This window comes from Aspergillus fijiensis (genome assembly GCF_003184825.1).
Source record: "Aspergillus fijiensis CBS 313.89 unplaced genomic scaffold BO72scaffold_45, whole genome shotgun sequence".
Classification (NCBI taxonomy): Eukaryota; Fungi; Ascomycota; class Eurotiomycetes; order Eurotiales; family Aspergillaceae; genus Aspergillus; species Aspergillus fijiensis.
The window spans coordinates 169,473-192,778 of NW_024469021.1; the positions used below are offsets into that span (position 1 = coordinate 169,473).

The following is a 23,306-nucleotide window of genomic DNA, read 5'->3' on the forward strand; positions in this document are numbered from 1 at the left end:
AAGAACGGTCTCTATGCGCGACGACATCAGTCTATAAGCCCAGCAGGGCAGAGGAACCCTCTGGGATAATCTATCATGCCTGACGATCAAGCTAGGTGCTATGAGCAAACTGCAAAACTTGCAAAGCGACTATGATATTCCTCGTCTTTGTTCTTGTTACCAAAATGCCTGCGCTTTACCCTGAACAGCGTTTGCTTCACAGCGTCTAGCCCGCTCTTTATGTATGTGCATGTGGTCTCGCACACTATGGATTACCAAGTTCATACATACATACATACATACATACATACATGTATGCATGCATGCATGTGTACAATCGAAGGGAAGGAGGAGACGGAGTTAGTGACATACTCATACTCGAATACAGGGCTTGTCCTAGCCCTGCGCCGGACAGTAGCAGATGAGATATGTATGCTCCGCAGTAGCGCCCGTTTTTGCATGCAGCCGCAGATGAGTCTGGACGTGGCCGTAGAGGACTGGGAAGAGGGGAATTATCCAATCTGACCATGAACCAAAGAGATTAAATCCTCGAAAGGAGGGAAGGGGGGAGGGAGAGGCTCAAGGCTGAAGACCCCGGCGAGACGAGGGGTTATCCAACGAGAAAGCAAACGCCTGCGCCACTTTGATATTACCGGTGATCAGAAGGGCAGAAGCGGAAGCGGGAGGATGAAGCGCCTCTCTAGATCCAAGCTAAGATGAATCCTAGCTGCATACTCTGCAAAGCTCCTGAAGAACAAAATACCTTTGCCCAAAAGGAGCAGCCTAGCCGCTGCAATGGTACAAAGTACGGTTGATTGATCAAACCCCTTGAGGCGACATCTGCAATGGGCAGCACACTAGCTGTAGCTGCTCTGAGTCTTAGTAACTCCGGACATCCAATTAGTCTTGAATGTTCCAAGGGAAGATTCGAGAGAGAGAGCCACCGAACACATTCTGATCAGGTACATTGGGGTAATTCCCCCCTAATGCTGGAATGGTCGCATTTATGTTGCCCCTTGCTTTTTTTTCGTTCTTTCGGAAGACCGGGAGAGATCTTAGTACTTACGGCGAACCGGCCCAACCCGCCAGCAAGGGCGATCAATATAATGCGCGCCTGGAAAAGAAGGTTCCAGTTTTCGTCGACCTATTACCTGTTAAGGCAATTCGACTTTCCCCCAATTTAATCTTGCGCGCTGCATCTCAGTAAGTAGGGGGTGTTCGGGGGATGGGGGAGGTTTCTCAGGTGCAGTAGGTATGTACTGGTACTGTACTAAGTCTGACATCGCTATCAGACCTGTTCGAATTATCAAGCTATCCTGTTCGTCCGTCAGGGTTGCACGGGGATGGTCGCGCGGTAGGCCCCGGAAAGGTTGGGTCTTACATTGATGCCTGAGGTTACAAAAACCGCGTCATCCCGGGGTAATTCTGATCAGGGGACAAGATACAAATGTACCTTTTCCGCACGCAGATGTACGGACTGTTCATCCTACCTTCGTTCTTTCCAAGTTTCTGACTCCAGGAATGTGCTCCGGCCATCAGGGTTGCAGTCAAATGCTACCAGTAGTGTGATTACATTCTGCGGCTCATTAGTCTATTGTTTGGGACGGGTTGGTACATAGTGGTGATATAGTAATGATCGGACCGTCAAGCGGGCGGTACTTTTGCAAAAGATCGAGGATTATTCGCAGATACCATTTCCATGCAACGGCGAGATATCGGGGGCAAACCGCAGACCTCGTGATGCAGAAAATGCATCATGAACATGGAAGAGATAGGTTGGACCATGAACAGATTCGCTGGGGGAACCTTCCGGGGCAGTGCTTGTTGTGCCTGTTCCATTGTTTTGTGTGGACCAGGTTCTGCAGGATCCTTGGAATGAGAGAAACAGGCAAGACGAAAGGGAGGAAGGGGGTGAGCGGCCATCGATGCGGTGCGTGCATGCAAGATGGCCTAGGAAGCTGGCCACCTTCCACCAGCCATGCATACAGTACACTCGGCGGAGAAACTAGCAAAAGACGAAAGACCGACCATCTTTGGGGCCGAAAAAAAGATGCGCACGATAGTGAAGAAGCGCATGAGAAGAAACAACCAGTGTCCCCGCAGATAAAAACTTCATTTTGGGCGGGTGGATACGAACAATGCAAGTCAGTCCAGGAGCCCGGTTAAGCGATAGGCGCGTCAGAAGATGATTGGCAAAGACAAGAGAGGAAACCCTTGAGAGCCGACCCCTCGATTCTGGTTGGGCCCAGCAGGGAAAGGCGCGCTCCGAACCGTAGTCGCATGCCAGGTCATTGGTAACATCATTCACCAGCCCGGTGAAGTTTGTTAAGCTGGTTCCCGTCTGTTATCAGTCCACGGGGTGCAAGTCAACTGGTCATTGGCACGCGCCACCAATCAGCTCGGACGATGCTCGGTTCCGGCAATCCTCTTACAGCCCACTGCAGTCGCACCCAGACTTTGGTACACCAGAAACCTACCAGCAGATAACTTGGGATGAGCGGGGCTGACCCTCTTTTGTGTTCCATGGATCCAAGTCCACTTAGAAACTGGAAGGAAGGCATGGAAGGCTCCATCCCTGCCACAGATGATGATTAGAGTGGCAATAGAGGAAGGTATTGTGCTCAGTGAGTCAGTACATACCGAAAATGAGACCCGGGCTTCATGGAAGAAGACAACCCATGCAAGAGGTGGAGCCCACACGGCCGGGGCGAGGAAGCAGAATAGGCGGTGAAATTAGCTACCCGCTCCGAATAAGCTAGCGCTGAGTGCTCAAGCAAAAAAAAGCATTAAAACACTTAGTTGTCACTTGGTCTTGGTACTTCGTAAGATGGTACGTATTGAATCGATGCGGCTCCGACAAATTACATACAGGTTGTTCAATCCATGAGGATTATTCTAATGGGATCCCGGTTTGGGGGCCCGTGGGTACGGAGCACTTAGATCAACAACGTGTGCCGCTGAAAACAGACACGGTGCAGGCCAATGACGGACCTGAGGCCCTCCCACCTGCTGCTCTCGGAGGCATTTAGGGGCGGGGTTTTGTGGCGGTGTCGAACAAGTCGTGATGGATGAGGTAAGAGCTTGGCTCGACCTCACCGTCTTGGTCCTGAGTAGAGGCTTCCGTAGCACCTGAAGCGGCTCGGATCGAATGTGCCTGGCCCCAACTGGAAGGATTACCGTGCGGTCATTGGGAGGCTCGTCTGACACCATCAGCATGGCACTGCAAGTTTGAAACCTGGTTTCTCAAGATATTCTTGAATTTTCTGTAGAAATTGTGCACAAGAATTGTTTTGTTTTCTCTTTTTCTTTTTTTTTGGCACACCAGATTTTGACGGTGGTGATACAGACTCATCTAGGATTTTCGCACTGACCTAGCGCCCTAAGCAAGGGTTGTGGAAAGAGAATGAGGGGGTCTTCCCGTGAGGGGGTTTAGGTGCGGGTGGGGGGAACCCTAACTTTCCCGGTGCTACAGCCCTGGGACCGCACCAGAAGGTCGTTGGTATCATGGCCCGAACGGTAGGTGGCCTTTTAGGAACTAATAACGTGCATTAGCGCCTCTCGGGCAAGAATTTCTCTTCCTCGGCCCCTGCTTTGCCTTGTTCAAGTATCTGTTTCCTACCTAAGACACGAAGACATCATGGACTGTAAGTAGCCTGTGTTTGCACGAGTAATGTCGCAATAATTTAAATCCAGTCGGAAATACAAGGTAGGTAGGTCTGTAGTATCCGGGGAACTCAATTTGTGGGTGGAAACCAAAGGTGATCCTGGTCCTGGGATTATCTGCGGGGAGGTCTGGGCAACGTTGCCGTTTACGGACTACGGTCCCTGTCTAGGTAGACCCGGTATCCCCCCAGGAGGCGGAGGTCGATGCCAACGACGATAGGAGGCCAAAAACTCGCCGTGGTTTTCGGGCTCGTGGGAAATGGGATGAAAATCAATACTGAAGTGCGTAGGAAGCCGTGATTCGGTTGATCCTTGAAGTGGGAAGTCCGCTGCTGGATGTGATTTGCTGCAAGAAAGCTGCCTTAGTCACCCCCTCTCGGTCTGTGCCCTGATCGCTAAGGATGCCTGCTGATGGGAGACTATTACCTCGAGCATCTGCACCCGAATCACATCCCCAACAGGTGTACGAACCCCTTTTTGTCCCGACCCTCCACGGCAGATTCTCTCTTCCATCTGTCGCTGGTAATCCAGATTGGTCAACATGTCATCGACTTTGGTCGAGAGAGCAGCATGACATCAGTAACTGGATCGTGTGACTCGGGTTGGCCGAAGTTTCTCCCTCTCGGACGGAAACAGAATGAAAATCTTCTTTGGTAGGTCGCATTCGATTAGAAGATAGCCACTGCCTTGTATGACTGCAATATCAGTCGTAAGCTGATAGTGATCTCCCGGTCAGTGCGACTCTTATGTCACACCAGAATTATCCCCGATAACTAACTAATACGAGACAAGTCCGGGCTGCGCGTGTGCGCTTGCACCTTCGACACTAGAGCGTAAAGCAGGCAAGCATGCGAGCGTGCAGGCCCACGGACAGGTAAGCAACTAATAAGCAATCAAAGAAGGATAGATAGTGCGTAGATGAATTGATACTGACTGTATCTTCACCGCTGACCGAAGAGGGAGCATCAGCAGTACTATCCCGTCGGAATTGCACGGTCGCAAACAAAGACTAGGATTGGTGCTGTGAACGGGATGCAGACGTGCTTGTGTCAGGGCGTTGGGCAACGACTCATCCTATCATGATCCTATAATTCTGCTAGTCATCTCCTGGTCATGTCCACGACGGCCCGCCCCGACTCCCGCCGATCTTATGCACGACGTGTATACCTCGTCCTCCGGCGATACTTCAGACTGCTGGGTAGCAATCAAGCAGGGAGGGAGAGGAAAGGAGTATTGGTTTCGTTTGCTCCATCATTTAATTTGTGTTGGAGTCGGATGAGGAAGTTGCAAGTAGCACCGGCAGCCGTGGCAGTTTCCGAGTGATGTTCAACGAATTTGTCTCCAAGTAAGCACCGTTGGGTTCTCTGCGTAAGCTGTCGGCTCCAATCTCTCATAAGCTCTGCTCGTTGAGTGAAACTGTCATATTCCACTGCTGGTGGATGTCCGATGATTTCCCGATAAGTACCTCCTTTAGATTGATGAAAAACTCCAATGCAACCTACGTACGCGAATGTACTGTAGGTTGCGCGATTGCCAGAGCAACGTCAGGTTGGTAGGCCCGGGCAGTGTTCATCAAACGGGGCGTCTAGGAACTGCAGGCAAGCTTGCATCTTTCACACCCTCTGTTTCGTGCGCTTGACCATCAAACAGAGAGAGGGGGGAAGGACCAGCCTTGCTTTTTCCTCGGAGTTTTCTTCTCTAGCCATGATGGAGCTGAGAATAAGGCTTCTTTCGGAACTAAAGGATTATTCGTTGTATTGTTGTGAAAAGAAAGAGTTCCAGTTCCTGTTTTGGCTGGGTGCTTCAGGGCGGTACGGTAAGGGACCGAACCGAAACAGCGGTCAGAAACTTGGGGAGTGTATTGTAATACACATGACGGTAAGACTATGAGTAGTACAGTACAGTACCTAGTACTGACTGCAGTGATGATTAGTCTAGTTAGTCTGCGGTCGGTCCCCCGCCCCTCCTCCTTTTTTCCTTCTCTCTTAGCGTCTCTTGCCACGTTTTTTACGATCCCAATCGGCGCGGTGCATTGCCGTCCGCGTCTTTCCGTTGCCGCCAGAACCCACACCTCCAGTCAGCTGCGTGGTGCTCTCCAGCCCCTTCCGCCCGGTCGCTGGTCTCCGAATTCTCCAGAGGTCTCAGCTTCTTCTTTTTTCTTTTTGTGGTCCGTTTTGTCCTCCTTGGCTCCACTGCGGTCAACCGTCGAGTTTGTTCGTGTTGTCTGGGCGCTCGCCCTTCCAGAGAGATCCCAGACCTCCCAGTATGTACCATGGTTCCATGGTACAAAGCGGTCCCGATGAAACTAGACGCTGCGAGGCAAGGGGACCGCAACTCACCAGCACCAACCGCTTACCCATACTCCTCTCTCGCACACACACACTCTCTCTCACTCTCTCCTTGGTGATCATTGAATCAATCAAAGTCTTCCTGAGAGCCGCCCAATCTGAGGCGTGGTCTAGCCCTTTCAATCACCTTGGACATACCGCCGTCGAAATTTCCCTTTCTCAAGCGTGGGAAGCACCGCATCTGGCCTGGGATACGACACCCTTCTTTTCGCTTCTTTTGTCCAAGCAAGGACCGTTCTGGTGCGCGAAAGCCGCACTTGTCACTGGTCCATGACTAAGTTTCTGCCTTAGTTACCGTCGCCCTGCTAGGTGGGATCATCGATCAGCCCGCATACGGTTTCGGTCACGTGAGCACTGGCCGGCCTATGGGAGCGCTGCCTGTCTCTACTCTATCGGCCCAAAGGGACAGGGCGAGTGGGAGGGGCTGCTTACTCGCTCCGGGAAATAGTAACTTGGTGATGTGTTCGAGGCGGATTGACAGGGCAATCTGGCCTGTGGCTTGGTGGCTTGGCTTGGGAGGATGAACCAGCAGCAAGAGCCGAACAAAAGTGGCATGTACGAGGTACTGTACCTGGAAATCGGCGGCCTGACCGTCGCTCTTGTCTATGCTGAGCTTGAAGTTCAGTACATCACAACCGTATGTGTGATTTGACGACCGGATACCATCGATCCACACATATATACTTAACCCGTGACGTGGCCAAACGAGGGGAGCGACCAATCTGTCGCTCTGCCAAACCGGCCCTGATCATGCAACAACAGCAGGGAGCCATCCCAACTCCAACTCCATGGGGGAGGTTTCCTTGGAGTGGAAAGGGGCTCATGCCGTCGCGAACCGTTCTGAATCACTGTTTCGCCCAATTTTTACTTTCTCGGGTATCATCAAGGGGAAAGGGGGGTGCTTTGACTTAGGTAGCCCCGAACCCACGCACCTGATCCGGTGCATGGGAAGCGCCGTGCCCGTGATCTCCTACTACCTTATCCGGCACTGGAAGTGTGACACGCTTGTACGAGGAGTTGTCGTTGTACATCGAATCGTTCCCCAGCGTAGCGTTCGTCGCGTGATGGTGTAACAGGCCATACTTTTGATCCCGGCGGCGATTGTTGAATATAGGTGTCTGGTTTGTCATAAAAGGATAGACTGGCACTACTTAGTATCCAAGATATAGGGGGTATAAGTTTTCATAACAGGCATGTGAAGAGACGTTTCTCAGCATGACGAGCCTTACGCCAGGATAGGTGATCTGACAGTATGCCCTCAACAACTGTCAATATGAATTGAACAACCAAAAAACAATCCCACCCGTTTTTTTTTTTTTTCTTTCCCACCTTGCGTCGTGTAACCGTGCCTGGTCACCATCTATCATCTGCCATCATAGTCATCCGAGATCCGATCCGAGTCACACAAAACCACCAGAGGTGTTACCATAGTATCCATGATGTGTATATAGAATCAATAATACCAAGAAAGGAAACCTCCCATAATCCACCGGTAAGAATCCGTCTTACCCAGTTAGTATATATAAAGTGCAAGAGGAACCCATGACCAAAGAACCGGGAACGTCATCGATCGCGAAGCAAGATCTACGATAGACCCGACCCGTTGTTGTATCCATCCGTACCTGGATCTCCAAACGCCTGGGGCTTCGTGCCAGAAAAAGAATACCTCAGGTTGGTACTCCGTACAGGGAGGGCATACAATACCTGAGCCTGCCCTGAGCAAGCCGTAAACTTACCTAGTAACTAACCTAATGTAGGTACTGTACAGTATGGTCTAGGTTTGCTCTACCGCCGAAGAAACCCCGTGATTCACTAGCTATTGGATAAGCCTGTCATGTTGGGTCCCCGGCCGATGTGATATATCATGTTTTTGTACTTGACGGTGCCAGAAAAAAAAGTCCCCACTCTGCGGTATGACATGATACCGGCTATATGATGGGTGATATGACACGCCTGTTTTGGGATAGAACGGGATGGGACAGGGAAAGCCGGTACGAGAGTCGATGGCATGAGGTATGGCGGGACATACCCAGATACATGAGAATGGATACATGCGTCAATACTATGCATACAGAACACTGGAGAAGGGGGGAAAGGGATCAAACAGCGGGGAAACTACCTATCTTGTGCCTGCCCCCTTTGTGCTTAGAGGCTGGGCTGTTGTAGTATACACAAGTGGGGAGATAGGTCCTGTACTCATAGGCTGGTTTCTTGGGTCATGCTACCGGTCAAGCAGAAGCAAGGGGAATGAAGGGAAGTGAGTAAACCTCGAACGCTGTCCATTACTCAGACTTTCTTCTGGCTAGGCAAGATCAAGTTCGCTACGAGTAGGACGAAGCATAGTCACTAGCTACTAAGATCTAGTAGACAAACTGGCCTACAAAACATTCACCTAAGTAACAATGGCAGTTTGATGTACTCCGTAGCTATGTGCGCGATATATCTTTAGACCCGTGCGATCGCCATATCTGACTTGCCATTCATGTATACATGCGTCGCAGATAGACAAACACGCGAATATACACACCGAAAGAGCGAGGGTCAAAGTATGCATTTCGAGGCCTTTGATGGCATGTACTGTACATCCAATTGTCCTTGTCGTAGAGGCAGTTTGAGTCTAGACAGGATATGAGGGGGCAAATCGAATCTTTTAAGGTTTCTACATTGTGGAGACTTGGCAAGAGTAAAAAGAAAAAAGACAATCCAATTGCATCCTGCTCCACAAACCAATTGTCTTTCTCTGTCTTTCTTGGACTCCTTTCAAACAAGACATGACTGAACTATAAGTTGTGTATGTACAGTATCGAAACCTGAGAATTGAACAAACGAGAAGGAAGAGTTCCCCCACAGACGTTGATCACACGCAGTATCGTAAAGGAAACAGAGAAAAGGGACCCGATTATCCCCACAGGAGCGAGAGGGAGAGAGGGAGAAAGGACAAAGTTAAATCCTCACAGGACGAATGGAATGGGATGGATTTTGCCTTCACGATATGAGGGGCACCCGAAGAGATCGACCACGGAGATCGAAAAAGGGCAGTTCGACGGGGAGTGGAGGGGAGGAGGCTGGATAACAGGCAGCACGTAATTGGCAACACCTAATTATGAGTTAACGGATTCTTCCGCCCCCTCAGCACTGTCTAAGATTGTTGTCTGCGTCTTCTCTGACCAGGTGCATACTCATCACCCTGACTTGATTCCCACTGGGACTATCACACAAATTGAAGAAATCAATACGGTACAGATACACAAGGTTCATGGCTTGCAGGGCCGGTGGATAACATTGCCCCTCTTTCAGTTGTGTCTGCAGCACAGGGGTGGCTTCGACTCAGTTCTGCGAGTTTCCCTTGTGGCCCATCTTCCCCTCATCATGGTGCAACTGGGGGAGAGGGGGTTTGGGAAGGAGTACGGAGTGCAGAGAGCGATAGTCCGGGAGGAGACGACGGTGCAGGGAGCGGCCAAGGAGGAGAAGATAACCATCCACCCCTCTTTCTTTCCTTCTCCCCACCCAGGTCTTACTGCGTACGGAGTAGAAGGAAACTCGGAGATGCGCGTCAGTGGTGATTTGGGCACTGATGCAGTGTGCGCCGAGTGCGGACATATGCTGATCACTTGAGAGAAGAGAAGATGACAACAAGTGTAGTCATTCAATCTGTGCCATAGACGAATTCGCACTCGTGCAGATGTGGATATTTCGCTGCAGCTGAGTCTGCTGGTCGATGGTGGACATCGTGGAGCCAACGGCACGACCGACGGCCCGGTTGAGGCGCGCGGACAGCAGCAAAAGCAGGCAATAGATGCACGTCAATGCTATCCTGATGGCCGGACCCCCCAAGAACCTGTCAGCCTGCCGAGGACTAGACACGAGAGCTACCATCATTGGGGGAGACAAACTGGCGGTAAGAGAATCGCAAGACAGAGAGGTATGGAGAGGAGAGCCCTTAGCGCAAGATGACAGAGGGTTTGTATCAAATTTACAGATGTGTCGACCAAAGAGAAGGTAGAGCCATGACATGCTAACGCTCGACAAGTCCAATCTCAGGAAAATGCCCGTTGTGGCAAACATACAGGACGTGATCGATGCCCACTAGGCGGATTACAGTATGCAGGGCGCCCCGACACTTTCAAAAACACGTGAAAATCTTGACCGACTAGCCCTCAAACACCGGAAGAAAGTACGCGCGAGACGAGGAGATACATATAGCGAGGAATCATTATACTAGAAAACATGAAACCACAGACCTGATCTGAAAGATAAGAGTTCGAGTCGTGCTTGGTGTTGTCTAGAGCTTCAGTCTTCCGAAGCCTCTGAATCGATATCGACATCCTCCTCCATCGCATCAGGCATGACGACGCTGTTGAGATACGTAACCTGCCAGATGAAGTTACCTTATGGTCAGCTACAGGAGAACAATAACGATGGTTTTGTCTCGACGCCCTTGCCACCTCGCAAGGTCTCGACTTTGTTAGGTGGTGGGTAATGGTAAGTATTTTGCGCCCGAAGCCACACCGCTGGAGGCTAAGAAGGGAAAGGCAAAGAGGGGACAAGGGGCAATGGAGGAAACTCCGTCCGTGTATTGTTGATACGGGTGCTAGGATCCAATGGACGCAGATGCGGGCAAGCGGAGAGAAAGGAATTCGAGTGGCTTACGAAGGGCTCCATGATTTCAACCAGTGCTGCAATCCTGTCCTGGGCATTCGGACTTAGCAACTCCTCATCCGAGAGAGGCCTGCCGATGGTGAAACTGCGCAGACGGAGCAACTGGATATTCTCATTATCGGCATCGTAGCCCTAGACAGAAGGAGAGTTGTTTATCAGTATCGTAATTGGATAAGAACGGGGACCCGCCGGGACGGCGGCATATGCTGAACCATGGAAACAAATGAGCCGGTGCAAAAATCTCTTCGAGGCCAAAGTACTCCAGTGGGACGCCCAAGCAGGCATTTCCGCGCCAGAACCAAGAACGGCACTTGGGAGCTATGTCCCCCGATCAGCGCCTCAGGCAGAGAGACACGCCTGGTCCGGGTCGCTCGTCCGCGGCTGCGCTTACACACCCGTCACAACAGACCAGTCAGTCTCACTGCCATCAAGCACAAGGCTGTCAGTGCCTTTGTTCATCGTCAAACAAATTTTTGCTTGATTGTATCAGCTGGAAGACGATCTGTGATGATTTCTCGAGCGACTGGCGCGGCAGGACATCGCTTTTGCGACCCAGAGATGGATGACGCACGACATCACAACATGACTCTTTCATCTGAACCATCAACAAGAGACCATATTTCGTCTTGACGCGACATCAACAGGTTTTCGATATCGTGCTTCTTATCGCTTCGATAGGGAGCTCTGTTTCCAGCGATGGAACTGATGGCATTGTCGCCCAACACCAATCCCAGGTTCGATCATAACAAGCAGACATAACAATAGGGGCATTGGCCTGTGTTGGAAAGGCAGAGAGAGATCCATCTGGTACACAAAGACCAATAGACATGGGAGCAAAAGGCAAGTGCTCTGAGGTTGTAGCAAAAAGAGTCTCTTGCAAGGGAATGACGCTTACCTTGGGCTTGGTCTTGAGAGCGCTCTCTTTGTTGTGGTTAACAAAGGCTTCTACAGCTTTCTCATCATCATCCGGGATGCCCTTGAATATTTCTTGACGCATTTTTGGCGCTCTCAGAATTTTCTTGAGGCGATGAGAACGGCGATCGATATCCTGTCGAAGACGAGCCAGTCCATCGGCCTCTGGCGCCCAAAGGCCCGAACCTAGAACCCATACCTCTTGTTAGCTCGGCTATCCTGACAAAGTATAATGACCTCACGTGCGCCATCGCTTGCGAAAGACCTATTGAACCTGCCAGACTCGACCGCATCCGGGCGCATAACACGAGCTTCAGCCACAACGTGAGATAAGGAAAGGTCGGGACGGGGAGTGTGCAAGGAACAATGGATGTCTTGAAGAAGGCGAAAGTTTCCCAGTTGCGGTGAGGACAGGCTCGATGGAGACACGTTGAATCTGGCTGGCATGCGACCGTGTCAAAGTGGGTACTTCAACTTGCATAACTCACCGACGAAACTTGCCCCTGGTTGGCAGTGGACGTAGTATGCAGCGTAAGGGCCCTTCTTGCCGGTGCGGGACCTGACAAGAGTTAGCTTATGCTGATATTCGCCGGGTGTTGGCTAGGCACATACCAAGCTGCTGAAAAGTGCGTCTGTTTAACATTCACAATTAGCTCAACGATGCATCGAATCTTCCAGCCGGGAGGCAGTAAAGATAGTAGACACATGAGCCTACCTTGTACGGAAGAGGGTTTTTGCTAAACCTGATGTCTCTGTGTATGCGAAAGACCTGCGTTAAGACAAATCCACGTTAACTTCTTCGAGTTCTTCCTGCTTTATCTGACATTGAGGGCTCTTCACTTACAAGATCCTTGACAGGCAATTCGGGGATTGTGCCGTCCTGATCTATGATCTGCTCTGTGAGAGTCTCGACAAAGGTTTCCCAGTCCTTTTTGGCAGCGCGGTAGTCCGCGTCATGTGCTGTGACCGGGTCATCCGTTAGCTTGGCTCTCGGATACAGACGTTTGAAGCTCGGTCAGAAGTACCTTTCAGCCATTGCCTGTCATTGTTCTTTGCCAAGTCTTGGAGAAAGAGAATAGTGTTGGGATGCAGAACATTATCTTTGTAAGCTACAGCGCCAGGGTCTCTGGCCTTGGGCTTCTTGATGAACACTTCTTTTCCTGGCCCAAGGCCGGTTTTTACCCCTTCTCTCCATAGCTCTTTGCCGGCCAATGTCACAGTCGTGTCTTCCGCCGCACTATTTGGCCCATGTATTCTCGAGCCAGCGGTGCTAGATTGCTTTCCGCGGCTCTGGCGGCGTTTAGGCGCAGGGCTATACTCCTCTTCTTCAGACTCAAGCTCCTCATCGCTCGGGGCTGATGGCGATGCTTCTTCAGCGAAGTCTGAGCCGGAGTCGGAAGATGTGTGGACGCTTGTGTCGGTGTCCTCGTAGTCGAGGATTTTCGGCGCAGCTGCCTCTTTAGAGTCAAGCTCCGGATCTTCAGACGGCTCCTCTTGGAAATATTTGCTCTTTTTCGTGGTGGATTTGACCAGCTTCTGAGCAGGCTCGGTATCGTACTTTTGTCTCTTGGGCTCCGTTCTGGATGCTTCGGAGAGTCTGGCGGACACGCGCCTTTTTGGCGCGGCTTCTGGAGCTGCGGCTGCCGCGGGAACGGGCCGAGACGATCGACGAGGCATGGCTAAGGACCAGAGTTCTGGAAGTTGATTGTCGCAAGAAGACGGAGATAATGCTTATGGTGCGGTCCGTCGTCTCTGGACACTATAAGTTACTACGTGGGTGTGAAGGGGAGTTGCAACTGAGATGGCAAATTCCGCGGAGGAGGAAAATCCGATGATGACGCTAGAAAGAATTGACAGCCCGATGGATCGTCTTCTTTAGGACGGGGGGCTTATGGCGTGAAGGGGGGTAGGGATACGCCGGTACGGAGCGTCGGAGGCCCTCCGTCGTTAGCGACAAATTGACTTTCCAGCGGTTCGAGCGGACAACAAGGGACCAGGAATAAAGAGACCAGGAGGCTGGTAACTTCTGGGGCCAATTTTCGCGTGGGAAAAGGCGGCGAGTTCGTCTCATTTGCTTCCCGCTCCGCTAAACTATCCTTAGCGTTGCCGCCGCCGCTCGGCAAGTCGACGTCAGTCCGTCTTTTTTTCTTTCCCTTCCCTCGTTCGAGAAGGATTGGCAGGCGCAACTTAGTGTGACATTCAGAGTTATCTCACAATCGCACAGGTTTTTTTTTGTCACCGATTTTCAGCCGTGGGGTTTGCAGTAGATAGGTAATCTATTGATCGTTTCTTGTCAGCGGACTGCGGATATCTCTTGTTTAGTCGCATCAGGAGGAAGGAAAAGAGAAAAAGGACCACCAGAGCTGCCCCGCCTTAGATAGCCGGTTTCTGACGGTTCTGGGGTAATCAAGAAGATTTGTTGGGTCCAATACCATAGTGAACAAGCGAGGAAAGCAAGCGCAGACAGAGGCCCATCATGACTGGTCCCGAATCCCGCCCAATCCCCGAGGCTTTTGAGCGTCGAAAGCGCAAAATCCTTGCCGAATTATCCATTCCTGACGCAGAGTATACTGATCTCTCACCCAAGGGGTCGGTGGATGAAGGCATCCGTGAGCTGATCGATGATATCAATACCTTGCCCGGACTAGTAACCACTAGCAGCTGTGCAGGGCGGTTCAGTGTTTTCCTAGAGGGGAGAAAGAAACAGCATCAGCAACAGTCGTCAGAAGTGCAGCAGAGACAATTCGTACCTTCAGGGGGCAAAGGAGCCGGGAAATGGCTGTATGTCTCCCATGACGCGTTGAAGGAGTATGGAGAAAAGCAAGGTGAAGAAGAAGATGAGGAAGAGGAGAACAACAAGAGACCGCTGCACCGCTTATTCGGGATGATTCCTGGAGATGGAAAACCGCCCAAGCTGGACGGATCCGGTCAGGCCCCGCGTCTCGTGCGCTTCTCCTATGAGCCGATGGTAAATGCCCTTCAGTGCTATTTCGTTCCTTCCTTTTCGTTGCTATCCACCTACCCTCCCCTGGCGACTTTGTATACATCTTTCATTCGAATTACTTTTCTCCTCAATCATCTACAGCATGCGGTCAATGATCACAGTCAAGGTCTCTAACCTTACCTAGATTCTCCATATAATGGCAGCGACCCTCCACCACGCCAACCCCGTCCTCTCCGCCGCCTCCAGCTCCGGGTTCCGCGAAAGCGGACTCCAGAGTCTTCGCTGTCTAGATGCGGACGACGCGGACGGCCCCAGTCCCATCATTGCTGTCCGCTCCGCCGGCATGGCTCTGGAGTCAGTCATCGGGTACTGCGAAGAGAAGCAGGACGACGACGACGACGAGGAGTCCGAGCCCGTCATTCGCAGTTTGGTCACGGAGGAGTACCTGGAAATGTTGATCGCCATCTCGAACGAACGGTTCGTCGTCAATTCGGAACGCAAGGAACGCTTCCGGTTAAGTCTGGTGGAGATGTGTTCCGCGGATCATGCTCCAGGCGCGAAGGCGAAGGGGAAAGCGAGACCCGTGGGCTGGGAGGATCCTGCTGCACGCAGGGAGAGGATGAGGGCGGAAGGACTACGAAAGAAGCAGCAACAGCAGCAACTCGAACAGACGAGCCGAACAGAGGAAGGAGATGGTGGTGCGATTGGCAATGTCGATTTATTCATTGGAGACTAACTTTGGCGATTTTCGAGATTGACAGCATAATAGAAGCAAGAACATGAAAAATCATGAGATATTAAGGCTTTGCCAGGCTCAAGAGAATAAAATAAACAAGAAGAAAACAAGAAGAACGATACATTCATAGCTTAAAGGCAGTGTACCCGTGTAGCATGTGCTCTTGAACCGATACACTTGATGAAATGACGTTCTGAAATTCGTGTAGGGGAAATTCAACCAGCGATCAAGTCGCAAATACAAGCAAAGTAGAGAGATGCTGAAAAATAACAAAAGAAATAAGGGGAATCTCGTAAGTAAAAAGACAAATATGTCGACCTAGATTATGGATGGACCAATAGGCACATATGCAAATCTAGATCCAACCTGTGCAGTAGAGCAAAGTCAATTGTTGGGCACGCAAGAAAGTCAAAAGCATTGCAGTTGAAGGATTAGGAGCTCTGTACTTCTTGAACTTCGGTGTTGAATTGCTCGGATATCAATCATCGAAGACCGGGACATTGACTGGAGAAGATCTGGTGAAGCGGTGTCCTGGAAAACCATTACGGCCTCTGCCATCTGAATGAAGAAGCAGCCTGGAATTCCAAGGGTTGTCCTCAATGCCGCTGTAAGAGTAAGCGCGCATGTGCCATGAGTCACTTGCCCGACGTGGAGGAGGCGAGAACACATCGTACTGGGACAGACTGTCTGTGTCTGGTGACATGACGCTGCTCCGAGTGCTGTGACTCCCGAAAGACAGCTTTCTGCCATGGGGGTTTCTGGATCCGCTAGATAGAAGATCAAACAAGATGTTGGTCTCATGACTGACCGCGTCCTGCCAGAGCGTGCGCTTAGCAACTTCCTCGGGCCATTCGAACCAGATCGGGCCAAAGGGCGAGATGAGGCTGACATTATCCGAGGGGAAGTTGTTTGGAAGTTCTGGGTAAGACATGGCGTGGATCGAGCCCTTGGAGATTAAGTCGACAATAAACTAAATATAGAGTTAGAACGTAGGCGGCCACACTATGCCGTGACATTGAAGGGAGTAAGAGGTCTAGAAGAGCAGGCTCCCGATACACATACCTTGTAAGTGTGCTCGTCGAGGTTAGGCACAGTAGCCAAGGTGTCAAAGGGAAACCATTTACTGATGTCCGATAGTTTATTCAATTCAGCGAAGTTCTCTGCGTTGACACACAAGGTATATCTCTGGCGCTCGTTGAAGCCTGGACATTCGAGTCCGGAACGAAGAAGGTCATTCAAGAGACGCTGATCCAGACCCACTGTATTCGCTCTACTCATGCGAGTAAGAAGAGCCATAACCTGGCGATTAACCAAGTCAAAGAGCAAGTTACGATCATGGACCGTGTAAAGGTCAACGGCATACCAGGGGAACTGAAATTTTGTTAGCAAATCTACTTTGCATGAATCTGCCCAGTCTCACTTACCTTGTAGAGGGTACTGATGGTGGACTCATAGGTACGCTGAGGGCATTTAGTACTGAAAGGAGACTAGCGATGGTCAGGCTTCGCAATCAATGAAGATGGTTCCGGGGATTGCTTACTCTGTGAGGCATCTCCGCATGACGAATAGCACCGATAATCTCCTCACTGGTGAAGAAGCCGGCAAAGCCTGTGGAATAGAGATCATTGTTACGGAGAACAGTGGGCATACCTGCCTGCCAGTGGACACACTTTGCACGAGGAAAGAGATCGCGCAGCAGGGCATCCTGAGAACTAACTTCGACGTCAACGTGTCTGTTCCCCAAGCGAGGCGGACGGCCTGTTTCCTGGATACGATCAATTCTCTTCACGGTCTCTTTAGCATCTCCTGGTGTCGCAAATTCCACATAACAATCCATTGTCTTTGCAGTTGAACGCTCCATTATGATGTGGACGGCTTGACCCGAGCTCAAGCGAGACTGGCGTCCCACGAATTGTAGTATCTCTTGCTTGGTGATAGAATAGGGAATCTGTTCCGGCTTTAGATGTGTGCTTCTGAAGGCATGAATGGCCACTTACATTGGAGATCTTCATAACGCCCGCGACTGGTGGCTGTTGCAGGAGGGTAAGACTGCCGATCGGCATCTCGTCAGGCAAGCCACCTTTCGCAACGGCCTTGAGAATATTCTGAGCCTCGTGTAGATGGTTCCCGACGACCACAGAGGAGTTCCGACGATGGGTCAGAGGTGAACCAGCCACTCCATATTGGCAACGTGAGTGACCCAGGAGAACTGGGGTGGGTGAGTTTGAAGAATATGGTGTCAGAGACAAACTCCCCATCTTCGCAGTCAGCAAATCTCCACAGGCAGCCCGAGAGTCGAGTGTCAACTCCCCAGTGAGGCCACTTGAAAGTCGCCTGTGACTTGCAGCAGGGGAGAAGAGCTCTCTGGGCGACGCCATATGGTCATTGTAATGATGTTTTGGAGTAGCAGGGGGGTTGGTATGACCAGACTGCGCCATCTTGACAAGTAGTCGGAGGTGAGATGTGTAAAGATAAAGAAGAAGACAAGTTATGGTGAGATGTGAAGAAATAAATTCAGCCTGGATCCTGGTTGAGTAGCCTGAAGAGCGACAATATACAGCTTGCGCAGCCGCGTTTCATCTATTCACCTCAGGTGCTGAAGCGCAGCAATGAACACAGCGTGTTACCGGACTGTAAGAAGGGTTTTACTGAAATGAACCATAACCAAAGGGTACTCCTTGCCTTGTTGCGGCAGATATGAGGCGTAGGTCATCATTTGAAGTCAGGAAGGTGAGTAATGTAACAGTCAAATAATGAGGCTATTCAGAGTTCTATGTGATGGGGAACATAGCTTAACGGCTCGATAGGGTATCATTTAGTGTAGGACCTACAAATGAAAGGTTCTAAGCCTCAAGTCACATAGAACTGTAAGCTGTACAATGCCATTTATAGCGGCAGGATCATTCACTAGTATGCCAGAGCGAGTCTGAAATGAGGTAGCATCGGTGGGGTCGTCTGGTCATGTTTGGAGACATTCACTCGACCTACCGGCCTATTAGGCATCAGTCAGTCATGAAAGCAGCCAGAAAAGCACCATAGCGTTTCAGCTAAGTGAGCAAGCAGCCGATAGAGGCGCACCTAGAGATTTCCACCATGTCAGCGACATAAATGCCCGTGCGGCGCGTTTCTGGTACTCCACATCTACACTTGTCAGAAGAACTATACTGGATATTCTTGGAAAGAGCTGTCTATGCGAAAAATGGACACGATTCAGGGATGGAATGACAACTGGAAATTCGTAAAGGAACAAGCATAGAAGAAACACAGCGATTTCCTAGCACCAGCCCAGATCGCCTGTACAATGATTGCTCCTGGGAAAGGAAACCTGATTCATTTAGAACAAGGACAGTGGCATTAAAGCATACATTTAGTCGAACTGTGACGCCATGTTAGCGGTCTTCCATCGTAGTGCTTAGCCTGGATGCTTACCGGTGTCAAGAACGACTCAGCCACGAAACGGGCACGGGCGTTCAGCTACAGACCATTAGCATGAGGTTGTCTCTCGATAAGGAGTTCGAATCTTACGAAAAGCTTCATCTCCGAGATTTCCTTGTCCACCTCTTCCATAAACTCGATCACGAAATCCACAATCTTATGTTTCAGCATAGCCTCGGTATGGAAGTTCGTGATAAGGAACGATATATCATAGCCCTCCACTGGCTTCCTCCGGAGAATCAGGAAAGCATCCGCACGCTGCGTTAAGAACCTCGCAAATTTATGCACTAAGATATGTTCGATTTCATCGGCCTGTTTGACCTTGAGGGACACGCGGACAGAGTTGACCGAGGGTTCGATGAAGGTGCGTTCGTCCTATTCAACAACGAAGATCGCATTAGATAAGTACAGTATCGACATCAATCTAGACCGAGAGCACGTACGGCGTTCCGCGAAATGACCAATGGGTTGAGCAGAAGCTCAGGAGAGCTTGCTGCTTCGATCTCCGGCACATTGTGCCTTTCCGAAGTCTGGCTGGCGAAATTGGAGATAGCGAGCGCCGCCGAAAGTGACGAGCGAACACATTGAAGATACGGCCGGAGACTTGTGCTCTATTGTAGCGTGTATGAGCATCCTAAACTAGACACAGCCCACTGCTCTGGTTGTAGTGCTCGGGATGTAGCGCTCACCATTGTGACGTAGTTCCAATGCTAAAACTCTGGTGGCTGAATCAAAATAAAATAGCCTCACAGATTGTGAGCGTTCATATAGTGAGAGATGTAGAGGTTGATGCTTAGCAGAAGAATAATTCCGCCTGTTGTTGTTGTCGCTTCGCTAAAGGAGGCAGGTGATGATGCTACCTACTCAGCACTCAGGAGGGGCGGTCCCCGCAGGGCGGTGATGCAGCCTGCTGTCCATTGCCTCACCGCCTGCCCCACCGCCGCCGCGGAGTTAACTGACGCAGTCATCACCCATTGCCTCATCATTGCCGCCAGAGCTTAGAACTCATCGATTGTTGCATCTCGAATTACATTGAAGCAAGCTAAGATGGCTTCCATACCAGGTGCGTGATGACTTCTGAGAACTTACACTCCAATTTCGAGTTCCTCATTCCGCTACTAACGCCATGACAGTGATTATTAAACACCAGGGCAAACGCCACGAGGTCGAGCTCGATCCTTCCCTGAACGGTGAAACACTGAAGTACCAGCTCTTCTCCCTTACCGGCGTCGAACCCGAGCGACAGAAGATATTGGTTAAGGGTGGTCAACTGAAGGATGAGACTCCATTGTCTTCTCTCAACGCCAAACCAGGGCAAACGTTCATGATGATGGGCACACCATCTGGTAACCAGGGCGTTGCCGACTTGGGCCGACCAAAGGAAGTGATGAAGTTCTTGGAAGACATGACGGAAGCAGAGGCTGCCAAGGCCGAGGGTGCAACTCCTGCTGGTCTACAGAACCTTGGCAATACTTGCTACCTCAACTCCACCCTTCAGGCTCTGAGGGGCGTTCCCGAGCTTCAGGAGGAATTGCTAAAGTATCGACCCGCTGCGGGCTCTAGCGGGGGCTCCAGTCTTGCAGGACTTAGTAGCCTCGGTCTAGGAGGCCTGGGTGCTTCGACCGATCTTACTGCTTCTCTTCGGGATTTGTTCAAGCAGATGTCTGAGACGCAGGAAGGCTTCCCGCCACTTATGTTCCTTAATGCACTGAGAAATGCCTACCCGCAGTTTGCTCAAAGAGACCGGAATGGACATGGATATGCTCAACAAGATGCTGAAGAGGCTTGGTCACAGATCGTGACACAGCTCAGGAACAAGCTGGTTATCAAAGAAGGTGAAGGGGAGTCTGCGACAGAGGTGTCGTTTGTGGATAAGTATCTTGCTGGACGATTTGAGTCGGTGACGGAATGCGACGACTCTGCAGCCAAGGAGGTTGGCGAGAAGCCCACTGAGAGTACGGATGTGTTTTACAAGCTCGACTGCCATATTGGCAAGGAAACAAATCACCTGAGCGACGGTATCATGGCCGGTCTCGAGGAAAAGATCGAGAAGCACTCCCCAACTCTGGACCGCGATGCCGTCTACACAAAGCGCTCTCGCATAGCGCGCTTGCCCAAGTATCTCACCGTGCATTTTGTCCGATTCTTCTGGAAGCGCGAAACCCAGAAAAAGGCCAAGATCATGCGGAAAGTTACATTTCCCCACGAGCTTGACGTGGTTGACTTTTGTACCGAGGAACTGAAAAAACAGCTTATTCCTGTCAGGGACAAGGTTCGAGAGATCCGCAAGGAGGAGGTGGATGTTGAACGGGCTCGCAAGCGCCAGAAGCTTGCTCATCGCCAAGAAGAGGACAGGAAGGAAGAAGGCGAATCCTCCAGCATGGAGCCCATGCAGAAGAAGAAAGCAGCCGAAGAGCGCAAGGAAGATAAGGATGAAGCCATGACCGACGTATTCAAGACCGACGCCGAATACGAGGCCGAGAAAACCGCATCGATCCTTGCTGCCAAGAAGGAATTATCCGCATTGATCGATCAGAAGCTTGCGGCTGATGCTGGAGCCAACACAACTGGTCTTTACGAGCTTCGTGGTGTGATCACCCACCAGGGTGCCAGCGCTGATAGTGGTCACTATACAGCCTATGTGAAGAAGCAGGACAAGGACAATTCTGGCAGCGCTGAAGGCAAGTGGTGGTGGTTCAATGACGAGAAGGTGACCGAAGTGGATGGAGAAAAGATCGAGACTCTCGCTGGTGGTGGTAAGTCCTTCCTTTCAAAAGTGTCTCACATTAGTCTCTAACATGGCCCACCAGGTGAATCTCACTCTGCTTTGATCCTCCTGTACCGTGCAGTGGAAATGCCTCGTGAGGACTGAGCAGTCTCGCCGCAGCAGGATATAATGATTGATGCGATAACTACACCTTCATAGATGACGAACTGAATTGATACTTAGCTTGGCTGCTCACCAGAGCAGAATACATTACTTCTCTATAAATATCCTTATCCAGGTTTTGGTACTGCCACCGACTATAATGTTGCCAAGGATTCTTCGCCTTTTCGTACCCTTGCTAAATCAACCCGACTTGTAACCAAATAGAGCGTACACCAAGCCATGTGCGATATTTCTGTAGGCGCATGTAGTTGTAAATTAGATCACGTGACGGATACCGGCGCTTCTCTTATCTAATCACCGATCCTCCGCATTGGAGACGAGCTTCCCAGCAATGCACTTCATCGCAACTCCGATGCTGAGCAGTATGTTCCGTCTACATAGAGTCTGCCTATTGCAGGCGCCTCATCCTGCGACCGTATCACAATCAGTTGCACGCTATGCGCGTGCAAATACAAGGGCTCTGAATACTGCCGCCCAGCCATCGTCCCTCCGATCGTCGCGATGGCCGCGACGATTGCTCTACATGGCAATCTTCGGCACCTGTGGCGCAGCCTTCATAGGCAGCTGGATGGATGAGAATGTCTCCGCGCCCGCTCTACCAGGTACGCTCGAGGATCAGGGACGACTCGAGGCGATCAATTCGAAATTCGAACACTGGCTGCCGATCGTGCAGAGGTTGCGAGCGAACCCCGACTACGTGGAGGCCGATGTCTACGGCAATTTCTCCGAGGACGAGAAAACGCAAAGGCTCACCTCCGGTCCGCTGCGAGGGAGTAGAGGAATAGGACTTCAGGTGCGTTGCTTGTCCGACCCCCGGGCTGGGATGATGCAACGATCCAGACCGGACGCAGTGAAACCTCAATGCATTCCCTGGCGTGGAGCTTGGCCTGGTTGGACTATCTCTTTTGACTGACGGCTGAGTACAGAGGGTCTTTTACAATGACAAGGAAAAAACGGCCGTCAATGTCGCATACCTTGGGCCGGGTCTGGAAGGGTGGCCGACCATGGTCCACGGAGGAGCGCTCGGTACGATCATTGATGAGCATCTAGGCCGTGTCGCAATCCGAAATCTCCCCCAACGCACCGGAGTCACGGCCAATCTCGAGCTCCAATACCGGGCACCGGTCTTTTCGAACAACTTCTACACATTCCATGCCACTCTGGATCAGGAGAGAAGTACGGAGCGCAAAGCCTTTGTCCGAGGCGAAGTTCGTGATATGGTTGGGAAATTGTGCGTCGAGGCCAGCGCATTGTTCGTCGTTCCCAAGAACTACAAGCTCCGTGAAGATGGGGAGCGCTTCTAGCACAGTGGCATGAATGAGCCTCGCGAGTGTGTCACGGGATTTGTCCGTACCGGGTAGAATTAGAGTTTCGTCTGTTCGCTTCTTGTCCATAATTATTTCATCTGACGATGAGGTGCCTCGGCTTAATATCCATTTCGGGGCTGTATACGCGACAGCCTGGAGACAGACAGATAGGTCTGGTCTTGGAAGTCATTGGTGTGTTCCATGTTGTACAGTACCATGCTTGTCTTCTCATTTATCATTTATCGCAGAATCTGTACTGTAGCACTGCCAAAGAAGCTTGTACCATGTGGGCCTCTCAAGCTTTCTTTGAAGTGGCATCGATTTCTCCGCAGGGCCCGTTCCCCGCGATTTCGCCCCCCCGCATTTTTTCTGGAGGAGGAAGGAGACTAACATTTTCATTGGAACCAAGCGGTCACTCCGGACTGGTACAGGC

The 23,306-nt window shown here is 51.0% G+C and overlaps 7 protein-coding genes across 7 annotated transcripts; 4 read left to right on the top strand and 3 right to left on the bottom strand.

Annotated features, from left to right (window-relative positions):
• The first annotated feature begins 5,720 nt into the window (after nucleotides 1-5,720).
• Nucleotides 5,721-6,643, top strand: BO72DRAFT_193846 (uncharacterized protein). Its single transcript, XM_040939555.1, has 3 exons — nucleotides 5,721-6,230; nucleotides 6,282-6,545; nucleotides 6,616-6,643. Exons 1-2 carry the CDS (start codon nucleotides 5,908-5,910, stop codon nucleotides 6,436-6,438), a joined length of 480 nt encoding a protein of 159 aa, XP_040798781.1. The 5' UTR covers nucleotides 5,721-5,907; the 3' UTR covers nucleotides 6,439-6,545; nucleotides 6,616-6,643.
• Nucleotides 6,644-10,280: 3,637 nt separating this feature from the next.
• BO72DRAFT_384032 (DUF2461 domain-containing protein) lies at nucleotides 10,281-13,238 on the bottom strand (the record flags this gene model as incomplete). The annotated part of the gene is made up of 8 exons (XM_040941535.1): nucleotides 10,281-10,361; nucleotides 10,641-10,781; nucleotides 11,545-11,747; nucleotides 12,050-12,120; nucleotides 12,174-12,193; nucleotides 12,277-12,330; nucleotides 12,406-12,521; nucleotides 12,587-13,238. The coding sequence occupies 8 exons, from the start codon at nucleotides 13,236-13,238 to the stop codon at nucleotides 10,281-10,283; spliced, it is 1,338 nt and encodes a 445-aa protein (XP_040798782.1).
• Nucleotides 13,239-14,037: 799 nt separating this feature from the next.
• On the top strand, nucleotides 14,038-15,241 carry BO72DRAFT_498788 (tRNA wybutosine-synthesizing 3 family protein; the record flags this gene model as incomplete). The annotated part of the gene is made up of 2 exons (XM_040948794.1): nucleotides 14,038-14,529; nucleotides 14,690-15,241. The coding sequence occupies 2 exons, from the start codon at nucleotides 14,038-14,040 to the stop codon at nucleotides 15,239-15,241; spliced, it is 1,044 nt and encodes a 347-aa protein (XP_040798783.1).
• Nucleotides 15,242-15,719: 478 nt separating this feature from the next.
• Nucleotides 15,720-17,304, bottom strand: BO72DRAFT_434596 (uncharacterized protein; the record flags this gene model as incomplete). Its single annotated transcript, XM_040943245.1, has 5 exons — nucleotides 15,720-16,211; nucleotides 16,304-16,612; nucleotides 16,666-16,728; nucleotides 16,782-17,189; nucleotides 17,239-17,304. The coding sequence occupies 5 exons, from the start codon at nucleotides 17,302-17,304 to the stop codon at nucleotides 15,720-15,722; spliced, it is 1,338 nt and encodes a 445-aa protein (XP_040798784.1).
• Nucleotides 17,305-18,304: 1,000 nt separating this feature from the next.
• Nucleotides 18,305-19,531, bottom strand: BO72DRAFT_450448 (actin-related protein 2/3 complex subunit 4 family protein). Its single transcript, XM_040945256.1, has 5 exons — nucleotides 19,366-19,531; nucleotides 19,120-19,287; nucleotides 18,767-19,051; nucleotides 18,671-18,715; nucleotides 18,305-18,617 (listed from the first exon to the last, which is right to left on the bottom strand). The coding sequence occupies exons 1-5, from the start codon at nucleotides 19,366-19,368 to the stop codon at nucleotides 18,609-18,611; spliced, it is 510 nt and encodes a 169-aa protein (XP_040798785.1). The 5' UTR covers nucleotides 19,369-19,531; the 3' UTR covers nucleotides 18,305-18,608.
• A 123-nt stretch (nucleotides 19,532-19,654) lies between these two features.
• BO72DRAFT_488011 (ubiquitin-specific protease UBP6) lies at nucleotides 19,655-21,665 on the top strand. The gene is made up of 3 exons (XM_040948016.1): nucleotides 19,655-19,739; nucleotides 19,810-21,432; nucleotides 21,487-21,665. The coding sequence occupies exons 1-3, from the start codon at nucleotides 19,724-19,726 to the stop codon at nucleotides 21,546-21,548; spliced, it is 1,701 nt and encodes a 566-aa protein (XP_040798786.1). The 5' UTR covers nucleotides 19,655-19,723; the 3' UTR covers nucleotides 21,549-21,665.
• Nucleotides 21,666-21,902: 237 nt separating this feature from the next.
• Nucleotides 21,903-23,116, top strand: BO72DRAFT_450450 (PaaI family thioesterase). The gene is made up of 2 exons (XM_040945257.1): nucleotides 21,903-22,359; nucleotides 22,493-23,116. The coding sequence occupies exons 1-2, from the start codon at nucleotides 22,090-22,092 to the stop codon at nucleotides 22,868-22,870; spliced, it is 648 nt and encodes a 215-aa protein (XP_040798787.1). The 5' UTR covers nucleotides 21,903-22,089; the 3' UTR covers nucleotides 22,871-23,116.
• The last annotated feature ends 190 nt before the right edge of the window (nucleotides 23,117-23,306 follow it).